Genomic DNA, 25787 nt, shown 5'->3' with positions numbered 1-25787 from the left:
CCAGGCTCCTCTGGCCATGAAATTCTCTAGGCAAGAACACTGGAGTGGGTAGCCGTTCCCTTCTCCAGGGGTTCTTCCTGATCCAGGGATCGAACCTGGGTCTCCTGTACTGGGGTCAGATTCTTTACCGTCTGAGCCACCAGGTATATTCTGACACATTCTATTTGAAAATATTCAGAATTCCTTTAAAAATGTCTTTCTCTACCATATTACTGCACATAGCATAGTTAACAGGCAGTCTATAAATACTGTAGGAATCCCATTTGAGCCTATCAGAATCTGTCCACATTTTAATGATAAAAAAATTCACAGTGGCAGCTAGCTGCCACACTTTCAAGTCCTCTGTTAACTGCCCCAGGGAAACGTGCCTTTCCCTAGCTGATAGAAAATAAACTCGGCACTTAAAGAGTCACAAAACTCATCATGTCTTCTACGTTTTTACAGATCCTAGAACCTAGGCTAAAGTAGTCACCACCACCATTACTCATAGGTACGGTTTTACACCTAACAATAAAAGCTAGTCGAAGTCTAGATAGAAAGAGTAATTTCCCAATTACCTAAAGTCATCCAGAGTTTCCTGTATCATGTTCTGAATAAAACGGATCTGAACAGATGACAGCGGTGCATTTGGCCGACTATTTCCAATGGTATCAACGATTTTTTCTGATAGTGAACCAGCAACTCCAGCAGTGACAGAGGATGCTATCTTTGGATCTGAAATAAAAATTTGAGAAAATATTAATAGTCAGCTTGGACTAAGAGACATCAAATATGATTCAGCATGAGAAAGCCTGAAAAACTGGCAACACCCCCTCCCCACCAAAAAAAAAAAAGCCAGTGCTCCCATGACATTTAGAAAAATTCACTGTCTGGAACACAAGTCTTAGAAACTTTCTATGATGTCACTTCTATAAGTCATTCATATATATAGATAAATTGCCAACTGTCTAATGTAATAACATCTGACAGAGGAATTAAGTCTTAAAGGATCGCTGAACCATTTTCTCTTACAAAAAATGAATGTGACGAGCTGCTGGATAAACCAAGACTATTAGAAACAAACAGAAGGGACATAGGAGTAAAGTAGTTCTCAGGCAAAGCCCTAGAGTTTAAGCTAATGCAGTATATCCACAGAAACCTCAAAATACAGGTATCTATATAAAAGAGCTCCTTCTATACAAAGAGTTCTTTTGTATAGATAACTCCTATCGCTAAACCTAATATTGCTTTAAATGTGACCAAGTTTTTAGGGTCTCTGCCATGAACTCTATATAGACAGAACTTTAATATGGAAAAAGAAAAAGACATTTTCAGGTAGTTAATGACCCTATATTATATTCCTATCTGTACCACAGTAGACAAGACACTTACATATTGGATTGAAAATGAAATTCATACCCAAAGAATACCAAATTAATGTGGTTGAATTTAACCTTTCGTTTTATTGTCTTCTAGTAAGAGAGTCCAGAGAAGGCAATGGCACCCCACTCCAGTACTTTTGCCTAGAAAATCCCATGGACGGAGGAGCCTGGTAGGCTGCATGCAGTCAGTCCATGGGGTCACTAGAGTCGGACACGACTGAGCGACTTCACTTTCACTTTTCATCTTTACGCATTGGAGAGGGAAATGGCAACCCACTCCAGTGTTCTTGCCTGGAGAATCCCAGGGACGGGGGAGCCTGGTGAGCTACCATCTATGGGGTCGCAGAGTCAGACACGACTGAAGTGACTTAGCAGTAGCAGTAAGAGAGTCACGCACTAGGGTCACAAATTTTAAATTCCTGTAACTTTTTCATCTGTGATCACTGTCAACTTATCCTTTACAAGTTAAATAATGGGAGTTTTCAACTTAACACTCAAACATCAGAAGTTTATGTTCTTACTTGGAGTTGAGGATCCATTGCCTGGAGGTTCATTTATTAACTGGGCTTCAATTTCTTTTTCTGGCTTTTCAAATTTCTCAGGGCTTCTTGTTTGGTTAGATGATGGAGAGGCATTTAGATTTCCAGTTTCAGCACCGGAGATCAACTTTGCAAACTTCACATTTAAAATAAATAATTAATATATAAATTCTGGTTTTATCCAAAGGACCTACTGTAAAGCACATGGAACTCTGTTCAATGTTATGTGGCAGCCTGGATGGGAGGGGAGTTTGGGCGAGAATGGATACACATATATGCACAGTTGTTCACCTAAAACTATCACAACACTGTTAATTAGCTATACCCCAATACAAAAGTTAAAAAATTCTGGTTTTATCCATATTACCCATATAATTTGTATCTACTTTTCTCTATTTTTCCCCAGTAAATAGGGTCAGAAAAAGGAAGAACAGAAAGGAATCTTGAAGGAGAAAAGAAAATGTTGCTAGGGCCATGGCAAAATAATTAACTTTACTAATCAAAAACAATTTTGATGATTCTGATGATGACAAGGAAAAGCTTATTTACTAAGAATCTGCTGTTGAATATCATTTAAGATGGCAATCACAGGCCAAAAAGTAAATAAAAAATAAATCCCCAAACTCTCATGTGATAACTAGTCAGGAATATTTGAAAAATAAGTCAAAGGATTTTCATATTTCTTAAATATCTTTTCAATACCATTCTAAAAGATAAGTATGAAAATAGACATACTAAACAACAGATCCTACTAGATTACAGCAGAAGGTAATATGATGAATCACATTCTCAGCACCGTCAATTTGCTCTAAGACTTAGGGTAAAAGCACCAACTTGGTGCTTTGTGCTGCAATGGAAATACATTCTAAAAGAATTCAGGGATAAAATATTCTTACAGACAGTTAAATCAAGTATCTTGTCTTAGGGAAAAAACAGTGTAAGATTATACCTGCTGTTACCTCCAACATATCCAAAGACAGATTTCAAAAGTGTTCTTCAGTTTTTAGCATGTGACATCAAGACTTAAGAATATTTTCCACCTAGTAAGTGCACAGCACTGTCAATAATTAGGACATATCCAGTGGCAGCTGCCTGCTTTCTAGTGATGAGATGTATTATACTTGCTAGTAATAAACACACGCAGTGAGTTCAATATCATTTACAGGCAGATACCTGCTTGAAGGAGTCTTTAGATTCCTGTTTTCCCAGATACATTTTCTTAGATTCAGCTGTCAGATCGTGATTTTCATTTTCTTCTTTCCCAGGAGACCCCATAAAGACATTAAGAGGACTAGAATGCAATACTGAAGTGTTTGAAACTACTGGATTTTTTCTTGGAGGAAACACTGAGTTCAACTGTGGTAGAAAGTCAAGGCCTGAAAAAGAAGAAAAAAGCCAGCACTTACATGGACTGTCCCCCAGTCTTGCATATTTAAGAAAAGCACTTAATATAATAGATATGTTAATATAGTAGGAAGACATGGGATCTGGATTCAGAAGACAAGTTCACTTGTCAGCTCTACCCCTTACTTCATTTGAGTTTTTGGGGTAAGAGTTGTAAAACTGTTTGTGACTGTTTAAGTGATCTGTAAGTATGAATGATGATATCCACTGCCCTAAATGATGAGGTATAAAAGAGAAACTGTATGTGAAGATATGCCAAAAACTGCAAAGCATGATGACTGTTTTAGTCAATAAAAATGTTTGATAAAACTGTCAATTTGGTATGTATCTGTGGTGGATCTTGGTAAACAGTCTCTAAGATGGCTCCTCAAGATCCCTGCCTCCTCCCAAGGATCCACAGCCTCATATAATCACCTCCCTTAGAATGTGGGTTGGACCTAGGAACTTGCTTCCAAAAAAGAGCACATAGCAAAAGTAGTGGACCTCACTTCAAACATACTGTGGCTTCCATCTTTAAAAAAATATTTTATTTATCTACTTTGGGCTGTGCTGGGTCTTCATTACTGCACACGTGCTTCTCACCACAGTGGCTTCTCGTGTTGAGGCGTACAGATAGGCCCTAAGGCATGGGCTTCAGGAGTTGTGGTGCACGGGCTTAGATGCTCCGCGGTATGTGCAATCTTCTTGGACCAGGGATCAAACCTTTGTCCCCTGCATTGGCAGGCAGATTCTTAACCACTGGACCACTAGGGAAGTCCTTTAGCGTCCATCCTGAGTGCTCTCTCCATCTCACAACAGCTCTGAGTGAAGTCAGCTGCTATGCTGTCAGCTGCCCACATGAGTAAGGACTGGTATCTTTAGCCAACAGCCACATGAATGAATTTGGAAGCAGATCCTTGCCCAGTCATACCCTGAGATGACTGTAGTCCTGTTGACACCCTAGTTAAAGCATCATGAGATACCTGATGCCAAAGGCATCCAGCTAAGCCATGCTTGGATTCTTAACCCACAATTATATGATATAAATATTCTTTTAAGCTTCAAAATGTTGGGGTAATTTGTTACACAGACGTAGATAACACAAAATCACTTTTAACATTGATAAAAAATACTTCTCAACGGTTCTTACCATCTCCTTTGCCGATGGACTCATCACCTCCTTTGCTAACTACAGCATCTATAATAAAATTAGAAAATAAAATTTAAAAAATGCAAAAGAAGCCACAACAATTGAGGTTTCCTATCCGTTCCCTAAAGAGTTCAGAGACTAATGATTTTATGAAGAAAAATCTAAATGAAGGTAAAGCTAGTACTCCTAAAAATTCTCTTTTCACTCTTTTACCTTCATGCATAGTAGCAAATATGAAAAGATAATTCTATGATATAGAGTCATTTAATGAGACAACAAGGTATACTAGAAAAAGCACTGGAGGAGGTTCCAAAGACCTGTCATCCAGGTCTACCTGTACCACTTAACAGTTTTGTGACCTTGGACAAGACTTTAATACAATTATGCTTCAGTTTCTGTACCTATATAATGAGGATAATGTCCCGACCACCTCAGAAAACTGTTTTAAGGATCAACTGAAATAATGTAAAAATATTTTGCAAACAACACAATGTTAATTAAAAATATAAGGTTTTATCAATATCTTTTCAATGACAGAATATGTTTAAGAATATTTCATTATTCATTTATCAAGTAACAACCAAAAACTGCTTATCTCAATTTTAATAGATTAACATAAAAATGGGGAAAGGTCATTTAAAAATTCCCCAGAAATTCAAATGGTCAGTGAATTATCATACATGATTATCACATGAGTAGGACTCTCATCCATATCTCCATTCATTCATATCTCTGTCTGCATGTGTGTATTACATCTAGTAATCATACAACACACATTTTTAGAAGTTATTCATTTTTTCCTAATAAAAGCAAAAGTATTATTTAAAAAATGAAGAAATTGAGGAAAAAAGATTAAGCCTTTTACCTAAGTAGTACTGACTCTTAGAGATTAAAATTCAAACCTCTTGACAGTGAAACCAGTACTATATTTAGTATCCACATTTTTTCTTATTAATATCAAACTCTAATAAATGGAAGGGCATATGGCACAAATTCTAATCATATCTTCTTTAAACAGCAAAAGCAATTAAAAGGAAGTTTATATCCTGTACTTTACCATCAAACACCATTAAATAAGATTTATTTATAACTCAAACACTTCCAAAAAGCCCCTTTAATTAGAAAATTAAATTCAAATTAAAAATTACTCCAGCGATTCTCATAAACAAAGCTCCCCAATTGGGTACTAAACTCCAAAACCTTTCTGATCTCCAGCCCAAGCCACTTCTACCTGCTTTGCCCATATCTTTCCATGGGTGAATTTAACTCAGATGACCATTATATCTACTACTGCGGGCAGGAATCCCTCAGAAGAAATGGAGTAGCCATCATGGTCAACAAAAGAGTCCGAAATGTAGTACTTGGATGCAATCTCAAAAATGACAGAATAATCTCTGTTCATTTCCAAGGCAAACCATTCAATATCACAGTAATCCAAGTCTATGCCCCAACCAGTAACGCTGAAGAAGCTGAAGTTGAACGGTTCTATGAAGACCTACAAGACCTTTTAGAACTAACACCCAAAAAAGATGTCCTTTTCATTATAGGGGACTGGAATGCAAAAGTAGGAAGTCAAGAAACACCTGGAGTAAGAGGCAAATTTGGCCATGTAATAAGGAATGAAGCAGGGCAAAGACTAATAGAGTTTTGCCAAGAAAATGCACTGGTCATAGTAAACACCCTCTTCCAACAACACAAGAGAAGACTCTACACATGGACATCACCAGATGGTCAACACTGAAATCAGATTGATTATATTCTTTGCAGCCAAAAATGGAGAAGTTATATACAGTCAACAAAAACAAGACCGGGAGCTGACTGTGGCTCCGATCATGAACTCCTTATTACCAAACCCAGACTTAAATTGAAGAAAGTAGGGAAAACCACTAGACCATTCAGGTATGACCTAAATCAAATCCCTTATGATTATACAGTGGAAGTGAGAAATAGATTTAAGGGACTAGATCTGATAGAGAGAGTGCCTGAAGAACTATGGAATGAGGTTCGTGACATTGTACAGGAGACAGGGATCAAGACCATCCCCATGGAAAAGAAATGCAAAAAAGCAAAATGGCTGTCTGGGGAGCCCTTACAAATAGCTGTGAAAAGGAGAAAAGTGAAAAGCAAAGGAGATAAGGAAAGATATAAGCATCTGAATGCAGAGTTCCAAAGAATAGCAAGAAGAAATAAGAAAGCCTTCCTCAGCGATCAATGCAAAGAAATAGAGGAAAACAACAGAATGGGAAAGACTAGGAATCTCTTCAAGAAAATTAGAGATACCAAGGGAACATTTCATGCAAAGATGGGCTTGATAAAGGACAGAAATGGTATGGACCTAAGAGAAGCAGAAGATATTAAGAAGAGGTGGCAAGAATACACAGAAGAACTGTACAAAAAAGATCTTCATGAACCAGATAATCACGATGGTGTGATCACTGACCTAAAGCCAGACATCCTGGAATGTGAAGTGAAGTGGGCCTTAGAAAGCATCACTATGAACAAAGCTAGTGGAGGTGATGGAATTCCAGTTGAGCTATTTCAAATCCTGAAAGATGATGCTGTGAAAGTGCTGCACTCAATATGCCAGCAAATTTGGAAAACTCCGCAGTGGCCACACAACTGGAAAAGGTCAGCTTTCATTCCAATCCCAAAGAAAGGCAATGCCAAAGAATTCTCAAACTACCACACAATTGCACTCATCTCATATGTTAGTAAAGTAATGCTTAAAATTCTCCAAGCCAGGCTTCAGCAATACGTGAACTGTAAACTTCCTGATGTTCAAGCTGGTTTTAGAAAAGGCAGAAGAACCAGAGATCAAATTGCCAACATCTGCTGGATCATGGAAAAAGCAAGAGAGTTCCAGAAAAACATCTATTTATGCTTTATTGATTATGCCAAAGCCTTTGACTGTGTGGATCACACCAGACTGTGGAAAATTCTGAAAGAGATGGGAATACCAGAACACCTGACCTGCCTCTTGAGAAATCTGCAGGTCAGGAAGCAACATTAGAACTGGACATGGAACAACAGACTGGTTCCAAATAGGAAAAGGAGTACGTCAAGGCTGTATATTGTCACCCTGCTTATTTAACTTATATGCAGAGTACATCATGAGAAACGCTGGACTGCAAGAAACACAAACTGGAATCAAGATTGCCGGGAGAAATATCAATAACCTCAGATATGCAGATGACACCACCCTTATGGCAGAAAGTGAAGAGGAACTCAAAAGCCTCTTGATGAACGTGAAGGAGGAGAGTGAAAAAATTGGCTTAAAGCTCAACATTCAGAAAACGAAGCTCATGGCATCTGGTCCCATCACTTCATGGGAAATAGATGGGGAAACAGTGGAAACAGTATCAGACTCTATTTTGGGGGGCTCCAAAATCACTGCAAATGGTGACTGTAGCCATGAAATTAAAAGATACTTACTCCTTGGAAGGAAAGTTATGACCAACCTAGATAGCATATTCAAAAGTAGAGACATTACTTTGCCAACGAAGGTCCGTCTAGTCAAGGCTATGGTTTTTCTTGTAGTCATGTATGGATGTGAGAGTTGGACTGTGAAGAAGGCTGAGCGCCAAAGAATTGATGCTTTTGAACTGTGGTATTGGAGAAGACTCTTGAGAGTCCCTTGGACTGCACGGAGATCCAACCAGTCCATTCTGAAGGAGATCAGCCCTGGGATTTCTTTGGAAGGAATGATGCTGAAGCTGAAACTCCAATACTTTGGCTACCTCATGCGAAGAGTTGACTCCTTGGAAGAGACTCTGATGCTGGGAGGAATTGGGGGTAGGAGGAAAAGGGGACGACAGAGGATGAGATGGCTGGATGGCATCACTGACTTGACGGACGTGAGTCTGAGTGAACTCCAGGAGTTGGTGATGGACAGGGAGGCCTGGCGTGCTGCAATTCATGGGGTCGCAAAGAGTCAGTCACGACTCAGCGATTGAACTGAACTGAACCCCTCAACTATGTAGTATGACCTCTCGTCATTTTGAAATAAAGGAATCCTTCTTCTTTTATTAGATAGAAGTAGGAATTTGGGCAATTTAAGGAGTCATTTTCAAGCCAGGGTAAGGCAGAAGACACTTGAAGAAAATTTTGAAAGACAATTTTAAAGTAAAAAATTAAATTTTATAAGATCATGAGTTCAGTTCAGTTCAGTTCAGTTGCTCAGTCGTGTCCGACTCTTTGCGACCCCATGAATTGCAGCACGCCAGGCCTCCCTGTCCATCACTGACTCCCGTATTCACCCAAACTCATGTCCATTGAGTCGGTGATACCATCCAGCCATCTCATCCTCTGTCGTCCCTTCTCCTCCTGCCCCCAATCCATCCCAGCATCAGAGTCTTTTCCAATGAGTCAACTCTTCACATGAGGTGGCCAAAGTACTGGAGTTTCAGCTTTAGCATCTTTCCTTCCAAAGAAATCCCAGGACTGATCTCCTCCAGAATGGACTCTTGGATCTCCGTGCAGTCCAAGGGACTCTCAAGAGTCTTCTCCAACACCACAGTTCAAAAGCATCAATTCTTCGGTGCTCAGCTTTCCTCACAGTCCAACTCTTACATCCATACATGACCACTGGAAAAACCATAGCCTTGACTAGACGGACCTTTGTTGGCAAAGTAATGTCTCTGCTTTTCAGTATGCTATCCAGGTTGGTCATAACTTTCCTTCCAAGGAGTAAGCGTCTTTTAATTTCATGGCTGCAGTCACCATCCGCAGTGATCTTGGAGCCCAAAAAATAAAGTCTGACACTGTTTCCCCATCTATTTCCATGAAGTGATGGGACCAGATGCCATGATCTTCGTTTTCTCAATGTTGAGCTTCAAACCAACTTTTTCACTCTCCTCTTTCACTTTCATCAAGAGGCTTTTTAGTTCCTCTTCAAGATCATGAGTGGACATAATAAATTAAACACACTGATGCCTCTGACATTTAGATTCACTTCTGTTTTTCATTATTATAAATAAACCGTAAACACAAATCTCTGAGGGTTTCTCTGAATATCTTCTAAGGTAAATTTATAGAAATGGAATTAACAGTATGAAAAGTATGAATATTTATGTCTGCCAAATTATCCTCTGGAAATTTACCCCATACTGTTGATAAAACTGTTGTTAGTAGTGAGACTATCCCATTAAAGAAAACAGTATGAACATTAGCACCAAAAAAAGTACAGCCAAACCATGTGCCTAGTTCATAGAAAGTAAACAACAATGATACATAATGTTCCTGTTTAAAAACTGGCAAAGGTTTTTTTGTTTCATTTTTTAGGCTTATTTCTTTTTAATGGCAATGCGTACTAGTGATGTGGGGAGAGGAGAGAGGGAGTGAGTGGGTGAGTATGTATGTGTGTGAACACCTACTAGCTATGGAGAGTGAGTAAGAGTGTGTGTGTGTGTGTGTGTGTGTGTGTGTGTGTGTGTGTGTGTTGGGGGTACTTTCATACAGTTAGTGTAAAAGATGAGGCAATCTAACCCCCAGCCATATTTCTCCATGAAAACCCTTAATACCGGTTCCTAATAATCAAAGAAACATTTTTTTTATGTTAGGAAGATATTTTCTGCCTATCAAAATATCCAAGATTTGGGGCAGACTTTCTTAGAAATAAATACAAGTAAAAGAATGTCTGTGGAAGCAGAATGTCCTGGAAGAAACTTCAGTGGAAATTAAAAAGGCTAACTTGAGAGCGATTTGTTTGGTTCCCATGTGAAAACTATTAGCATATATTTTAGAAAGATGGCATTTGAAATCTCAGGGCAAAGGGAAAGATAACACCTCAGGGACTGAGAAAATCAGCAACTGTCATGAATAGCATGAGACTGAAGCTATTATCCACATCTTATAGCCAGAATAAAAACATTATGGCCCCCAGAGCAAGAGAACATGATCCTCTGATCTGAACAGACTTACCATCTCTGACAGGTGAGAACATGTCACCTAAACTACTTTTTCCAGAATCATCAAAGTTGGAGAAATCCTGGTTTTTCCCACTCTCTGCTTCCTTTGATAAAGTATCAGTGTTTATGCTTCGAGGCAGACCTTATAGAAATTGGATATAAAAATAAGTTATTATATTGAAATAAGTTTATCATGAGAAGCTAGGAACTAAAAACTGTCTTACCTATATCATTGGCAACACTAAAACTAAACAACAGCTCAGTTAACCATCATTTTCATGGAATGAAGGGCTCCTCAAAAGCAACTAACTTATTTATGTAACACCACTTTTTAAATCTATTTTGATAGCACTTTTCTAAATATTTTATGTAGTTTTCTTATACAAAGTATACTGAGCACAGCTTACTTTTGTTAGTGACTCAGGATCATCTACAATGATTAAAAAATGTCTCTAAGGCATAAAGTACAGCACCAAACACACAGCAGTATTCAAATGATGTTGATTCCCTTTCCCAACTTACAGTGAATGATCTCTTCTTTTCCCTTCTTTATCTTTTTCTTCACTAACAGTGGGAACCTAACATTGCTCTTAGCATTACTGACCTTAAAGGCCTTCACTAATCTTAGGACAGCTTCCAGACAGGAAGGAAACCAGAATACCAAACTCATAAAGAACAGCACAGTAGACTAATAATAGAGACACACAGCTATGCAGAGAGTGTGCTTTCTCTCTCAATATGACTTTAGGGCAGGGACGTTTTAAGAGGAATTCTGCAGGCTCAGTAACCTCTTGCTCATTTCTGGGTCAAGGATTGAGTTCTAGAGAATCAAGAACTTTGATGAAACCTTGGCACTTGAATCAGTAGCATATTTCTGTCCTTTGTTTTTAAAGGTGTTTTATTTGCCATCTTGGTCCCAAATGAAACCTGAAAAATCCTGGGATAAAAACAAAGATTTGCTCTGTTCAAAATATTAAAAAATGTCCAAGCCTGGCTAATGAAATAAACCTAACCAATAGTACACTCATAGAAAGTTAAAATATGACCAAACATTTTTATCACCATCACAAAAGGGTGTTTATACCAAGTGTACAAACGGTTAAACGGAGGAAATTTCCTCTCTTTTTTCTAGGTCCTTAACATATTTGAATGACTAACTCTAGCCTCTGGAACTTTATGAAACAGAAGCTTGGTATCATTTGAAAATAGTGTGAAAGTCTAATTTTTCATTTCTTAAATGGCTGTTTCCTACAGAAAAAGAGCACTAGCAAAAAGCCTGCAGAGGTTGTTTTCAATAACTAAATTAGGATGCCTTCAGTAGAAAGCCATATGAACTGTTTCAATTTTTAAATTTATTTTACATGATGCTTAAAGTAATAGTAACAATAATGATTGTAATGACAATATTAACAACATTATAATTTATTGGGTGCCTACATCCACCAGGCACTTTTGATACATTTTCTCCAATTTTCACAATAACTCTAAATGTTAAATATTATCTATGGAAGAGAAAAATGAGACTCCAACAAGTGGTTAAGAAAACTGCCCCCAAAAAAGAAAACTGCCTAGCATCATCCAGGTAGGAAGGTGACAGTTCTAAGACCGAAGCCTAATATATTCTCAATGCTTCAGAGGGGGGAGAAAAATGTATATCTGTGTGTGTGAGCTGAGAGAGGGAAGATGATGAAGCAAATGTGGCAGAGTTTACAAAATGGTGAATCTGCTGAAGGACATACCAGAGCCCAAGAGTTCTTTGCAGTGTTATTCAAACTTTTCTGTAAGTCTGTGATTATTTCAAAATAAAATTAATAAACACAAAGTTCTAACTCTTTGGGAGTACACAGTAAGCATTCATTTTGCCAGAAACTGCTAATCAGCCAAGAATTATCATTAAATAATGGCCCTGTAGACCTAAGTCTAGAACATCTAATTAGTGTTGCCATTGTTACATATAACCTTCCTTATGAAAAATTAAATGAAAGACACTGAGACTTCAGCAAGCTTGCAATAAATGATAGAATCTTTATTTTGTTTAATTTTTGAAAATTATGAATAAAATAGTAATTTTGAAAAATGCCAGTTCTCATAATATAGTTAATGCAACATTTATTCTTTTAAAGAGACAGCAATAGTATTCATTCCTGCAAGTTCTTAAATAAGAAACCTATTATTTTTATATAATTTATAATGATTTTTACGTAAGGATGATACAGATATTCACAGATAATTTATAGTGAATATACTTACTATTTGTTTAAAAAAACTATTCTACACTATTAAGACTAACAAATTAAAGTTTTGCTTATACTTGGAAATAGTAAATTTTTTTATAGGAAACTGAAAAAGCACCAACAAGCATTTGTGTTCAAGTTAAGTACTTATCCTGAAAATCAAAAAAGACATGAGTACTTTCAATTCTGATAAGAGTACTTTGGCGACATACTGGTATATCATGCAGATTTTAAAAAATATGTTGAAAGTTGACAGTACAGCATAATTTCTTAAAATAAAAACAAAAAGGCTTTCAGGAATTTAGGGAATTATTTAATGTAGGTGAAGAGTATTTTCTACAAGTATGGGGAAGCTTATCATCACATTATACCTTTACAAAGTCTAAATGAACTCTTATTTAAGAACTGATAAGATTATCAGAATAGAAATTATTTAAAAATTACAACATTTTCATTCCCTTTTATTTAACAAATGACAAATTTACTGCTTAATATGTGCCAGGCACTATTCAGCACTTAAATATATTCATTTCACCACCTGATTTACTTTCCATTTTGAAATATGAAGTAAAAGAGCCATTAATAGCTTTTTTTTTTAAACTAAGAGATCAAATCATAATGAAACCATCAAAGTTTCATATTCTCTATTGATTCAGCTAAAGAATCTATGAAAAGTCATCTAGTCCATAGCAGTACTTCTGATTGGGCATTATTCTACTTTTAAGATAATATTTCTTAAAACAGAAGTTCAGCTAAACAGAATAAGTGAAGAATCTTTCATGAATTTTTTTTAAAAAGTTAGAGCTAAAGTAGAACTTATCACTTTTTCAATTCTCATTATCTACTAATAATTTTACCCAAGTCCTCAAGTGAACTGAAATTCTAGGTTCTTGAGAAAAGTGATAATGACATTCATTTGGGGAGGAAACAGGATGGGAACTCCAAATACTATATATAAGCAACAGTTACCTGCTTTGTCCTGAGGAGCAACTGCTCCCTTCCCCACAGCGGCTGCCGTGGGCTGAGGCGGAACTGTGGCGATGGATGTGGTAGCCGCCTCTCTGACCACTCCAGGATTCTGGGCTCCTCCTCCGCCAGCGCTCACATTAGCAGTGCGTTTGTTCACAGCTGTGGGCTTATTTGAACAGCCCTTATTCAAACCTGACTGAAATGTAATGGAATATGTAAAAAGCTCAGGTTTCTAATGCTCCATACTATACATTAATATTTTATAAATCCCTATTCATTTAAAAAATATTTTTTTCCCTTAGAAATCTTGAGCTCACTGATGGATGTGAGAGTGTCCCTCTGAACCATAAAAGCCTTTTATAGTTTTAAAGAGAGAGAATTGTGAAAAGTACAAAAAAATAAATGAATAAAAGTTTTAAAACTAAGTATCAAAAGGATTTGTACTAAAATTATTAAAAATGTTTTGATATGAATGATTCTGAAGCAAAAGTATGACCTCTATACTCTGATCTAGATTTATTTAGTACAATCAAAAAATGCTGAAACTATCTTACCTTAGAAAGAACAGTGGAGTACTGAAATGCTATACATTGCACAGATGTCTTATGTGCACTGATGGTTTTAATTGGTGATTTCAGCATCCTTAAATCATATTGATATATTTTCCCACGGGAGGATCCAATAGCCAAAGTGGCTCCATCAGGCATGAAATCCACCGCAGTCAGGGGAGCATCAGCCACTAAAGTTTTCACGAGCCTTTGGAAAGGACAGCAAAGTATATATAGATATGTGGATGTGTGCATATAAGCCTATACAACATAAATAACTGTAAACAAAAACCAAAGTTACTTGGAATTCAGCAAAGTTATTTACTTAGAATATCCATCTCAAATACCTGCCTAAAGCAGAAGTTTAGAATTAGACCTAGAGACATTTCTAATATAAGGAACTGCTAAGCACTCCATCCTATTTTTCTATTCACTTCTAACAGATACATTCTGTACTTTCTAGAAATAGGACCTATTTCTTGAGTAATTATTATTTTGGCAGTGAATATGACTCCACAGTTAAGGTCTCTATAGCCTCAGGGTTCTGGAGAAGGGAATGGCAACCCACTCCAGTATTCTTGCCTGGAGAATTCCATAGACAGAGGAGCCTGGTGGGCTATAGTTCTTGGTGTCACACAGAGTCGGACATGACTGAGCGAATAACACACATACACACACAACCTCAGGGTTAAGGAGGCTCTAAGTGTCTCCTTTCCATTTAGGGACCTGCTTAGGCCTCAAGAGGACTGTGACCTTTGACAAGGAAGCAGCTGCCACTTTGCTCTTAGTTCTGCATCTCTTAACCCAAAAGCTAGAACTCATGAGGCTTAACTCTGCTGGAAGCTAAGCTGAGCTTCTGGCTAGGGTGTCTGGTATATGAGAGGAATGGCTTACTATTAGGGTTTTCAGTAAATCAGCTCAAAATAAAAGAATAACAAAGAATAAGGGGGAAAAAAATAAGAAGAGTGAAATAAGTAACAGTAAACTTTAAAAGGGGGCTTACAGTAGGTCCTTCCCTAGTAGTACTATTACATCATTTCTAGTTCTCTTCACATGATACTGGTAGGTGTCTTGAATATACCTCCAGCACTCCTGAAGCTTTTTTTTGTTTGTTTTTTTAAGCTAACCAAGCACACTTATAACTGTAAGAAGGACAAGAAGGCATAACAGCCCTTGCTTCTCAGAGAATCACATACCCTTAGGGGTTCTCAACTGGGGGTAATTTTGCTACCTTTGCTAATTTGAGGAGGACTATTAACATCTATTAGGTGGGTGCCAACCTAACTGTGGTTTCAGACTGTGATTTTTAAATCATTATAGCTAGGCTCAAACACATCTTTTTTTAAAATCAAAATAGGAACCATTAAAATCAACACATTTTTGCCAACAACAAGTAACTTTATCCCTGGGGCATAAAAATCCATGCTTCAGGGTTCAACGAACTCCAGGAAAGCAATTTTTGCATCCTGCTGGTTGTAGAAGCGTTTTCCCTGCAAAAAGTTGTCAGGATGATTGAAGAAGTGGTAGTCAGTAGGCGAGAGGTCAGGAGAATATGGTGGATGAGGCAAAACTTTGTAGCCCGATTCATTCAACTTGTGAAGTGTTGGTTGTGTGACGTGTGGTGGGGTGTTGCCATGGAGAAGTGGGCCCATTCTGTTGACCAATGCCGGCTGCAGGCATTGCAGTTTTTGGTGCATCTCATCGATTTACTGAGCATACTTCTCAGATGTAATGGTTTCACTAGGATACAGAAAGCTGTAGTGGATTTGGACCACCAGATAGTGACCATGACCTTTTTTGATGCAAGTTTGGCTTTGGGAAACGCTTTGGAGCCTCCTCTTGGTCCAATCACTGAGCTGGTCGTCACTGGTTGTTGTACAAAATCCACTTTTCACTGCACATCACTATCCAAACAAGAAACGGTTTGTTGCTGTTGCATAGAGTAAAAGAAGATGACACTTCAAAATAATTTTTTTAATTTTCGGTCAGCTCAGGAGGCACCCACTTACTAAGCTTTTTCACCTTTTCAATTTGCTTCAAATGTCGAGCAATCATAGACTAGTCAACACTGAATTCTTTGGCAACTCTCAGGTAGTTGTAAGAGGATCAGCTTCAGTGACGCTCTCAGTTGGTCACTGTCAACTTCTGATGGCTGGCCACTACACTCCTCAGTCTTCAGGGCTCTCGTCTCCTTTGCAAAACTTCTTGAACCACCACTGCACTGTATATTTGTTAGCAGTTCCTGAGCCAAATGCATTGCTGATATTGTGAGTCGTCTCTGATGCTTTCTGACCCATTTTAAACTCGAATAAGAAAATCACTCAAATTTGCTTTTTGTCTAACATCATTTCCATGTAAAGTGTAAAAGTGTTAGTCACTCAGTCAAGTCCAACTCTTTGTAACCCTATGGACTGTGGCCCACCAGGCTCCTCTGTCCATGGAATTCTCCAGGCAAAAATACTGAAGTGAGTAGCCATTTCCTTTTCCAGGAGACCTTCCCAACCCAGGGATCAAACCCAGGTCTCCTGCACTGCAGGTAGATTCTTTACCACCTGAACCACCAAGGAAGCCCAACATCATTTCCATAGTCTAAAATAAATATAAAATAAACAGCAGGGACTTCCCTGGTGGTACAGTGGCCAAGACACCATGCTCCCAATGCAGGGGGCAGGGTTTTGATCCCTGGTCAGGGAACTAGATCTCACATGCTACAATTAAGACCTGGCAAAGTCAAATAAATAAATAAAAATAAATATTTTTTAAAAAACAGCAAGTAGTCAGTTCAGCTCAATTCAGTCGCTCAGTCGTGTCCAACTCTTTGCGACCCCATGCACCACAGCATGCCAGGCCTCCCTGTCCATCACCAACTCCTGGAGTCCACCCAAGCCCACGTCCATCGAGTCAGTGATGCCATCCAACCATCTCATCCTCTGTCATCCCCTTCTCCTCCAGCCCTCAATCTTTCCCAGCATCAGGGTCTTTTCAAATGAGTCAACTCTTCACATCAGGTGGCCAAAGTACTGGAGTTTCAGCTTCAACATCAGTCCTTCCAATGAACACCCAGGACTGATCTCCTTTAGGATGGACTGGTTGGATCTCCTTGCAGTCCAAGGGACTCTCAAGAGTCTTCTCCAACACCACCGTTCAAAAGCATCAATTCTTCTGCGCTCAGCTTTCTTTATAGTCCAACTCACACATCCATACATGACCACTGGAAAAACCATAGCCTTGACTAGATGGACCTTTGTTGGCAAAGTAATGTCTCTGCTTTTGAATATACTACCTAGGTTGGTCATAACTTTCCTTCCAAGGAGTAAGTCTCTTTTAATTTCATGGCTGCAATACCATCTGCAGTGATTTTGGAGCCCAGAAAAATAAAGTCAGCCACTGTTTTCCCATCTATTTGCCATGAAGTGATGGGACTGGATTACACGATCTTAGTTTTATGAATGTTGACCTTTAAGCCTACTTTTTCACTCTCCTCTTTCACTTTCATCAAGAGGCTCTTTAGTTCTTCTTTACTTTCTGACATAAGGGTGGTGTCATCTGCATATCTGAGGTTATTGATATTCCTCCCAGCAATCTTGATTCCAGCTTGTGTTTCCTCTAGCCCAGGGTTTCTCATGATGCATATAAATTACATAAGCAGGGTGACATAAGCAGGGTGACAATATACAGCCTTGACGTACTCCTTTTCTTATTTGGAACCAGTTGTTCCATGTCCAGTTCTAACTGTTGCTTCCTGACCTGCATACATATTTCTCAAGAGGCAGGTCAGGTGGTCTGGTATTCCCATCCCTTTCAGAATTTTCCAGTTTATTGTGATCCACACAGTCAAAGGCTTTAGCAAATAAACAAACAAACAAACAAAGTGGTAAATGTGCATTAAAATGATCTATAACATAAGCTCCAAAACTCTGGCCACCTGATGCAAAGAGCTGACTTATTAGAAAAGACCCTGATGCTGGGAAAGATTGAGGGCAGAAGGAAAAGGGGACAACAGAGGATGAGATGGTTGGATGGCATCACAGACTCAATGGACATGAGTTTGGGCAAACTCCAGGAGATTGTGAAGGATAGTGAAGACTGGCATGCCGCAGTCCATGGGGTCGCAAAGAGTTGGACACAACTGAACGACTGAACAACAATAACATAACCACATTTATTTAGGAATGTATTTCAATATCAAATGGCAAATTTCAAGTGTAAAACCACAATTACTTTTGCACCAATCTAATAGTAAGTAGGGGCCAGGGAAGGTGCTGAATATCCCACAATGCTCAAGACAACTCCCCACAACCAAGACTCATCCAGCCCAAAATGTGAAGGCTTACAAACCCTGCTCTAGACACTGAAGTAATTTTAAAGCAAATTAATCATGTTGCTTTAAAAATATACAAATTTAGTTGTATTCTGAAGAGAATAACATGGCATGCATGTTAAAATAAAGATGTGAAATCATCAACATGCTATCTCTCAACATTCATCACCCAGAATTACTCTAAAGACTCATCAAGTTTTTTCTGCATATGGGAAGAAGAGAAAATTTTACCTTGTTAGACAACAAATATACAATCTCTAGATCTTTTAACATTCATCAGAGGTCTATGCAAATCACAAATATGGCTACTAGTGAAATAATTATTTGTTACTAAATTAAGAAATGAGCATGTTATACTTACTTCTTACTTGAAGTGTCATAGAGAATGATTCTTTTATCCAAGCCCACAGTTACAAACAGCAGTTCATTGACAGGAGAAAAACAGATGCCTGAAGCTGGAGCTTTATGTGTACTGTCAAAGTTATGGTATGGACTCTGACTATTCACATCCCAGAGAGTTACTATTCCATTATCTGAAACACTGCCCAGGAGTGATTTCTTAAATAAGGAGTACTTCAAGTGCCGAATAGACTAGGAAAATAAAAATAAATTTTATGTAATTGTAAGCATATGTAAAAGCATTTTATATAAGGTATAAATAATGGCCAAATACCAACCATATTATTCACAAGGGATTCAGAACTTCCCTGGTTTATGGCATAACAGGTGTCATAATCAGGACAACCATAACATCATTCAGTGGGCTATAAGATCCTAATTCTAGTAATTGAACAGTACTCATGATTTTATTATGTCAGAGTAGAGTTACTTCAATCACCTCTTTTACAGAAGAAAAATACAATATATTGAGGTAAACTATATTAATTCATCAGGATTATAACATTCCACCTAAATAAAAGACCCAGTCACAGTCAGATCATGAATAAACATAAGGGAACACTGGTAGAGAATAAGTAAAATAGTCTGCATTTGTTTTCAATATATATTTTTTATATTTGAATATATTTCTTTGAATCTGATGTGCTGGCAGTTCTACAGTGGAAGCACAATAAAAAATTAACTCAATATAAAGGGGGTATTGGCAACACTCTAGACTGGGGATGGCCTACCATTCTTTCAAAAGCATTGGCCTGAGGGCAACGCTAGCCTTTCTCTAAAACACTCATCTCTGGAGGCAGTGGAGACTTTTTTCAGTTTCTGCTGGACAAGAATAAACAAAGATCCAGTTTGAGTAAGCAGGTCTTCTGAGACTGAAAGTGGATGAATTTATCTACTTTTACTAAAATGTTACTTTCTAACTTGGCTGATACTATCATTTATTGTGTTGAGAATTAAATATTTCACAATTACCTGATTTTTTACATTTAAGCAAAATAAAAGTATAGAAATCAATATTAAGCAGAATCCAAAGATTGGGAAACTAGCCACAAGACACTTTTATTTATAGTCTCAAGGAAAGCAACAAATCACTGAATGAATCACAGTTGGCAGTTATCAGCTACACATACAGGTCCCAGATAAAACTGCCACAGAACAAAAGTCAAACCTGAAGGCTTTTTGTTTGTTCTATCTAATCTAACACACTTCAAAAAGACTTAAAATTTGAAATTTAGATTCCACTAGCTTTTACATATTAAAAACTCATATTCTACTTTAAGATGTTTCAAAATAGTAAGTATTAGCCCTCAACAATAAAAAATATGTAAGAATAACATAACACAAATTCTGTCTAAGGAAACCAAGTATTTGCAACCTGACACCTAAGGTAAGATAACTACTATGTTGTTGTTTAATCGCTAAGTTGTGTCTCTCTGCAACCACATGGACTGTAGCCCACCAGGCTTCTCTGTCCATGGAATTTTCCAGGCAAGAATACTAGAGTGGGTTGCCAGGGGATCTTCCTGGATCAGGGATCGAACCTATGTCTCCTATATTAGCAGAAGGATTCTTTCCCGCTGAGCCACCAGGGAAGCCTTTTATACACATACACATTCTCATAAGTATTAATATATACAGTATCCCTTCAACTCCATTCCTCCCTCTTCTTCACTCACTTGTCTTCTTTCAAGCACCAATCATCTGTCACCTGAGCTACTGCCTATTTCCATTCTCAGTGTCTTGCTATCTACCCTTCATACCATTGCAGCAATAACTTCTTCAAAGCCAGAAATCTGAATGTAATTCTGTCTTGCCTAAAGTCCTTGTAACTGGAGGACTCTGAGAAGATAGAGGTTACGACCGTGGCAGAGTTTTTCAGTCTCCCTAAGTCCCTCCATTTGTTGTGTATGTGTGCACAAGCAGGCCTAAGACTGCTTATCCTTATAAAGTCCTGCTTTCAAGATGGGCCCTTGGCTGGAGTCTTCAAACTTGGATCTTTTGGGGGGTTCCCACCACCCTAACTGAAGACAGTGGCTCACTGACTGATAAAGAGTGGCTCACTGTGCCCAAACTGTTTGTGCAAAAGATATGGTTTATGGCTGAACCATGGATGAACACCTGCTATCATTATTAGAATTTGGAAATTCAGTACATGCTAGGCAGAGGATGTCAAGATAAGCAGTCTCCAACAAAGTCCCTGGCCAATCAGTCTCTAACAAGCTTCCCTGGTAAACCATATTCCATACATGCTGTCACAATTTGATCCTGGAAAAATTAAATACATCTACTCCACTGAGAGAAGACTCTTGGAAGCTCATGCCTGGTTTCCTTGGGACTTCACCCTATGCACCTTTTTCCCTTTGCTGATGTGCTTTGTATCCTTCCACTGTAATAAATCATAGCCATGAACACCACGTCTCTACACTGAGTCCTGTGAGTCCTCCCAGTGAATCATCAAACCTGGTCTTGGGAATCCCAGCACAGACTGTAAGTATAATGTGTGAGTGTGTATGTGTTACAGATAGCAAATCAGATAGCAAAACTAAAACCCCATGAACAACATTTACAGTAAAACTAGACTGTTTCAAGTATCCCCATGAGCCCCAAAATATCCTAGCAGATCAAACATTTAACAGCCATAGTCCTTCATAGTATTAGTATCTGTGCAGGAGGAAGCAGAGGGAAATTATAGGGACTGAGAAAGATTTGAGAACAGGAAAAGCCCCACATAGCCAAAATGCATCCATGGGAAAGTGTGGTGGCCAATCTGACAATATCAGCTAAACCAGGAATACCCATAGAATCAGCATTAGTAGTTCTGTCCAAGAAGTTTGCAGAAAGGTCTGAAGGGCTAGAACACCCCCAAAACTGTCCAGCCAAGGCATCTCCTTCCCAGGTCAGGGCTCCATACTGAGGAGACACTACTAGCAGTGGAAACAAACCTGAACAGGTTGGAGTCAAGATAGTTGAAGCAAAGTGAAAATCCACATACAAGTCCAGGAGCAGAACAAAACCAAGCAATCTCAGAAGAGTTACCCTCTAAACTCCTTCTCTGTTGCAGAGTTGAGGGAAACGGACTTCACAGATGAACCCCAGACAAAGTTATTATAAGAACAAAGAGAACAAAAAAGAAGACATTCTCAACAGAGGCCCAAAAAGACAGGAAAATGATACAAGACGTTAAAAAAAACAACGTAAGTCAGAATTAGAAAACTCAAAAATGAGATGTCAGAACTTGGAAAAGAATTGTAAATTTTAATCCTTTAATCCTAAAGATGAAGTCTAAAAAAAAAAGAAAAGAAGGCTACATTACATAGCTTTCATTAAATGTATAAGGAATACAGAATGAAGAAATATAACAAATAATACCTTAAAGATAGGTCAAAAGGAAAGAATTTTTAAAAATCAAAAATGAAGAAAAAAGTTAAAAATGATATGAAAGTAGCAAATCACTGAAGAAGATTCAACAAAGAAAAAACAAAGATAAAGAAAATATCAAATACTAAAAACCATAATTCAAGAAAACTCCCTGAAAGAAAAAAACATTTGAAATTACATATTAACTGATCATACCATGTACCTAAAAATAGCAATACGGAATAACCAACACCAGGACACAATCTAGTAGAATTACTGGATTTTAAAGGAAAAAAAATCCTCTGCACATATAGGAAAAGGAACAAATAACTTATAAGGAAAAAAATACTTAAATTATGATCAGACACTTGAGACCAAAAATGATAAGAATAACACACTTTAACTCCTCAAGGAAAGAAAATGTAAGCCTGCTACAGAGTTACATTGAAAGAGAATTTTTAATCTCAAAGAAAAAGTCAGAAGCAGAAAACATATACTTATGGAAATAGTATTATGTTATTCACTGTGATTATAAAAATTTGGAAAATACCTAAAGTATAGGATTATCTAAATAAACTGTGCCATTTGAACAATGGAACATTATATAGGCACTAAAAATTATAATTGTGAACACTAGCAATATGAGAATACCTAGGATAGAACACTAATAAGAAAAAGCAGAAGACTGAACCAATGGAACAATTATAAATTTATGGAAAGAAGACAGAGCTATATAGATAAACTGCAAGAAAACATTCTTCAAATCACTTCCTATTAAAGAAAATTTAGAAGAGAAAAACCAAAGGACAAAATAATACTTTAAGATGCAATATATAAAGATATGGAAGTTTGTTTTACACCAACACGTTAATCACAAAACTGCTCGAAAACATAAAATAAAGGCTAGAAAAGTGGACGAATACTAAGGAAATATATTGAGATAATCAAGGATGTTTTATACCATAATACACAACTGTATACCAATGTCCCCATATAACATAAAAGAAACCACTACTCTAGATACAAAGCTTTGTAGTAAGTCAAACTTTTTGAGTGCCAAAGTTCAGATATAAACAAAACCAGTCAACCAAGTCAACCAACTTGGAATTAAACTCATTCTTGATAAAATAATTATTTTTAAAATGTAACTAATAATTATTTACCAGATCTCTATATGCCAAATGCTTATTAATATTTACAGAATCTATACCTAAAATGTCAAAAATTTCACTGAAGAAAATGGACTTATTTAACATACACTGAAAATGTTATATTTAAAATCTCACAGATATTACATTTAAAGATCACTTTTAAATCTAAGGAATCAATAAAATATCCACATTTTAACTGCTTTCAGAAAGACTGCAGTCTGAGAAAGGCAACACAGGTTAACCTATTGGTGAGCCTAAGCTGCTGAGCTTGCCAAATAGTGACTTGCAGTTATAATCTAAGGAGCGCGTCAGCCCTGGCAGCTCTACAGAAGCAGTAAGGCTTTTTGCCCCTGCAGACAGACACTGCGATCCACAGAAAACTAATAGCTTCAATTCAGCTCAGACACTTCAAAGTAAGATTCTAAATATATTCAGGCAATCTCATTTCTAATATGAAATTCAGTATAAAGATTCAGTGAGACTCCGTGGTTTTGTCACTTTTGCTAAGAAAGCAATTTGATGATTTTTAAAGATTTCAAATTCTTGATTGCTCATAGAAACAAAATTAGAAATTTTAAATTTAACCATTAGATGTGCCCTACCTACTATTTTTCTCAATAACCCAAACCCTATAGTAAAACTGATCAGCATAGGAACTTGGCTGGATGACAGTATACTGGAATTGGATTATGTCAATTTTTAGAGTTGAAATTTTTATGAACATTATTTGAATGTCTAAAATGAGTATTTAATATACTTGAAATCTTAAATGAATTTTGAGGAATCAATTTTTAAAACTCCATAGATTTCAATTATGCTGCTTGCAAAATGGAAATGTAAATATGCAGAATCATAACTTCAACTTTCTTCACTAAGAAAATAGACTGCATACTTACATACCTAGAGACCAACTGGTATTTACAGAGAGCCCATGCACTCTGCTTTAATGCTGTAGAGAAAAATGAAATAATATAGTACACGAAAAATATAGAAACATTTGTTCCAGGAAAAGAGAAAAAAACCAACATGCTCCAGTTTGATTTCTTCACCTTCGTAACGCTCTCCTTACTCTACATTGCTCTAAAACACAAATTATGATTTCTGAGGTCAAGTTACAACTGGTTAATCTGGAGGGAATGCATTAAACCTAAAGATGCAAAGTAGTCTGTAGAAGTTAACCACAAAAGCTATTTTAATAAATTAATATGATTATTTATCAAAAGTTCCCTGACCTCCTATCACATATTACAAACCATATCAGCATCTCATTTAGCCCTAAAAACAACAAAATAAAAACCTTATTGAAAGTACATTTTCATTCTCACTTGACAGTTAAGGAAAAGGAGACTTGAGAGTTAAGTCACTTGCCCAGGCTCACACAGCTAGCCCTCCAAATAAACGTGGGATTTACAACATAAAGCTGTACCCAATAAAGCTCACAGAGAGGCCAACTGCCCAAGCAGGAGGCAGCAGGAACATGAAAATATAGGTTCCAGTTCATCTGACCTTGCACAAGAGATAAGCTTTCAGCATTACTGTCTTCCTAAACTAGAAGATCGGAGAAGGCAATGGCACCCCACTCCAGTACTCCTGCCTGGAAAATCCCCATGGACGGAGGAGCCTGGTGGGCTGCAGTCCATGGGGTTGCTAAGAGTCGGACACGACTGAGCGACTTCACTTTCACTTTTCCCTTTCATGCATTGGAGAAGGAAATGGCAACCCACTCCAGTGTTCTTGCCTGGAGAATCCCAGGGACGGGGGAGCCTGGTGGGCTGCCGTCTTCGGGGTCGCACGGAGTCGGACACGACTGAAGCGACTTAGCAGCAGCAGCAAACTAGAAGATAAATTCAGGTCTGCCATGCAAAGTAATCAATGAAAATCCTCTGAAAATCAACAATACAGCAACCTGCCACCTAGCATTTTAAAATATATTTCTTTTATGTGAAGAAGAGATAATAAAATTTGGGACTCCTGCACAAAGTGACAAGAGAATGCTGCAAAGTTTCCTGAAGCTATGGATCCTCAAATACTTACACATTTAGCTGCCCCTGAGCCAGAAAGAGATCCAAAAGGAAACAATGCTACCAGTCTTCAAGAGTTGACCTTCAAGTCAGTCAATTAAGAATCTTGTGATCTCAAAGTCCTGGAATCTGAGTTTTCTCATTTTTAAAATGAGAATAACCTATACCTCAGAAGTGAGCAGCAAAGAATAAGTGAGAAAATATATATAGTGACAATTACTGTACTTGAAACACAATAATAGTGGTAAGAATTCTATAACGGTGATAACCTCTACCTGGAATGTTCTCCAAACCCTCTCATCACCTACACTTACCCCAGTGGCAGTCGAATGGTCTTTTCAATAAATAATGCTGGTATAAACATATACCTGTATGGAAAGATGAATCCCATCTCACACCACATACAAAAACTACTTTGAAATGGAGCACAAAAGACATAAATGTAAGA

General features: G+C 37.6%; 1 protein-coding gene across 3 annotated transcripts in view; it reads right to left on the bottom strand.

Annotated features, from left to right (window-relative positions):
* NEDD1 (NEDD1 gamma-tubulin ring complex targeting factor) overlaps positions 1-25787 on the bottom strand; it is a 52067-nt gene that overhangs the window by 11023 nt on the left and 15257 nt on the right. For 2 of the 3 annotated variants that reach the window (XM_086400816.1, XM_086400815.1), the window contains exons 6-13: positions 18773-19002; positions 14097-14298; positions 13543-13738; positions 10353-10481; positions 4434-4481; positions 3074-3276; positions 1883-2036; positions 558-714 (exon numbers count right to left, since the gene is read on the bottom strand). In XM_086400816.1, coding sequence (XP_086256942.1) covers positions 558-714; positions 1883-2036; positions 3074-3276; positions 4434-4481; positions 10353-10481; positions 13543-13738; positions 14097-14298; positions 18773-19002 — 1319 coding nt within the window. Of the gene's footprint in view, positions 1-557; positions 715-1882; positions 2037-3073; positions 3277-4433; positions 4482-10352; positions 10482-13542; positions 13739-14096; positions 14299-18772; positions 19003-19541; positions 19631-25787 lie in introns of those variants that run through there. The other variant, XM_086400817.1, reaches the window with a different exon arrangement.

Source organism: Bos grunniens, chromosome 5 (genome assembly GCF_055505025.1).
Source record: "Bos grunniens cultivar Pamir isolate PY7600 chromosome 5, Bosgru_T2T1.0, whole genome shotgun sequence".
Lineage (NCBI taxonomy): Eukaryota > Metazoa > Chordata > Mammalia > Artiodactyla > Bovidae > Bos > Bos grunniens.
Note: the sequence above shows the minus strand (reverse complement) of the source record. Positions and strands in the feature narration are given on the sequence as shown.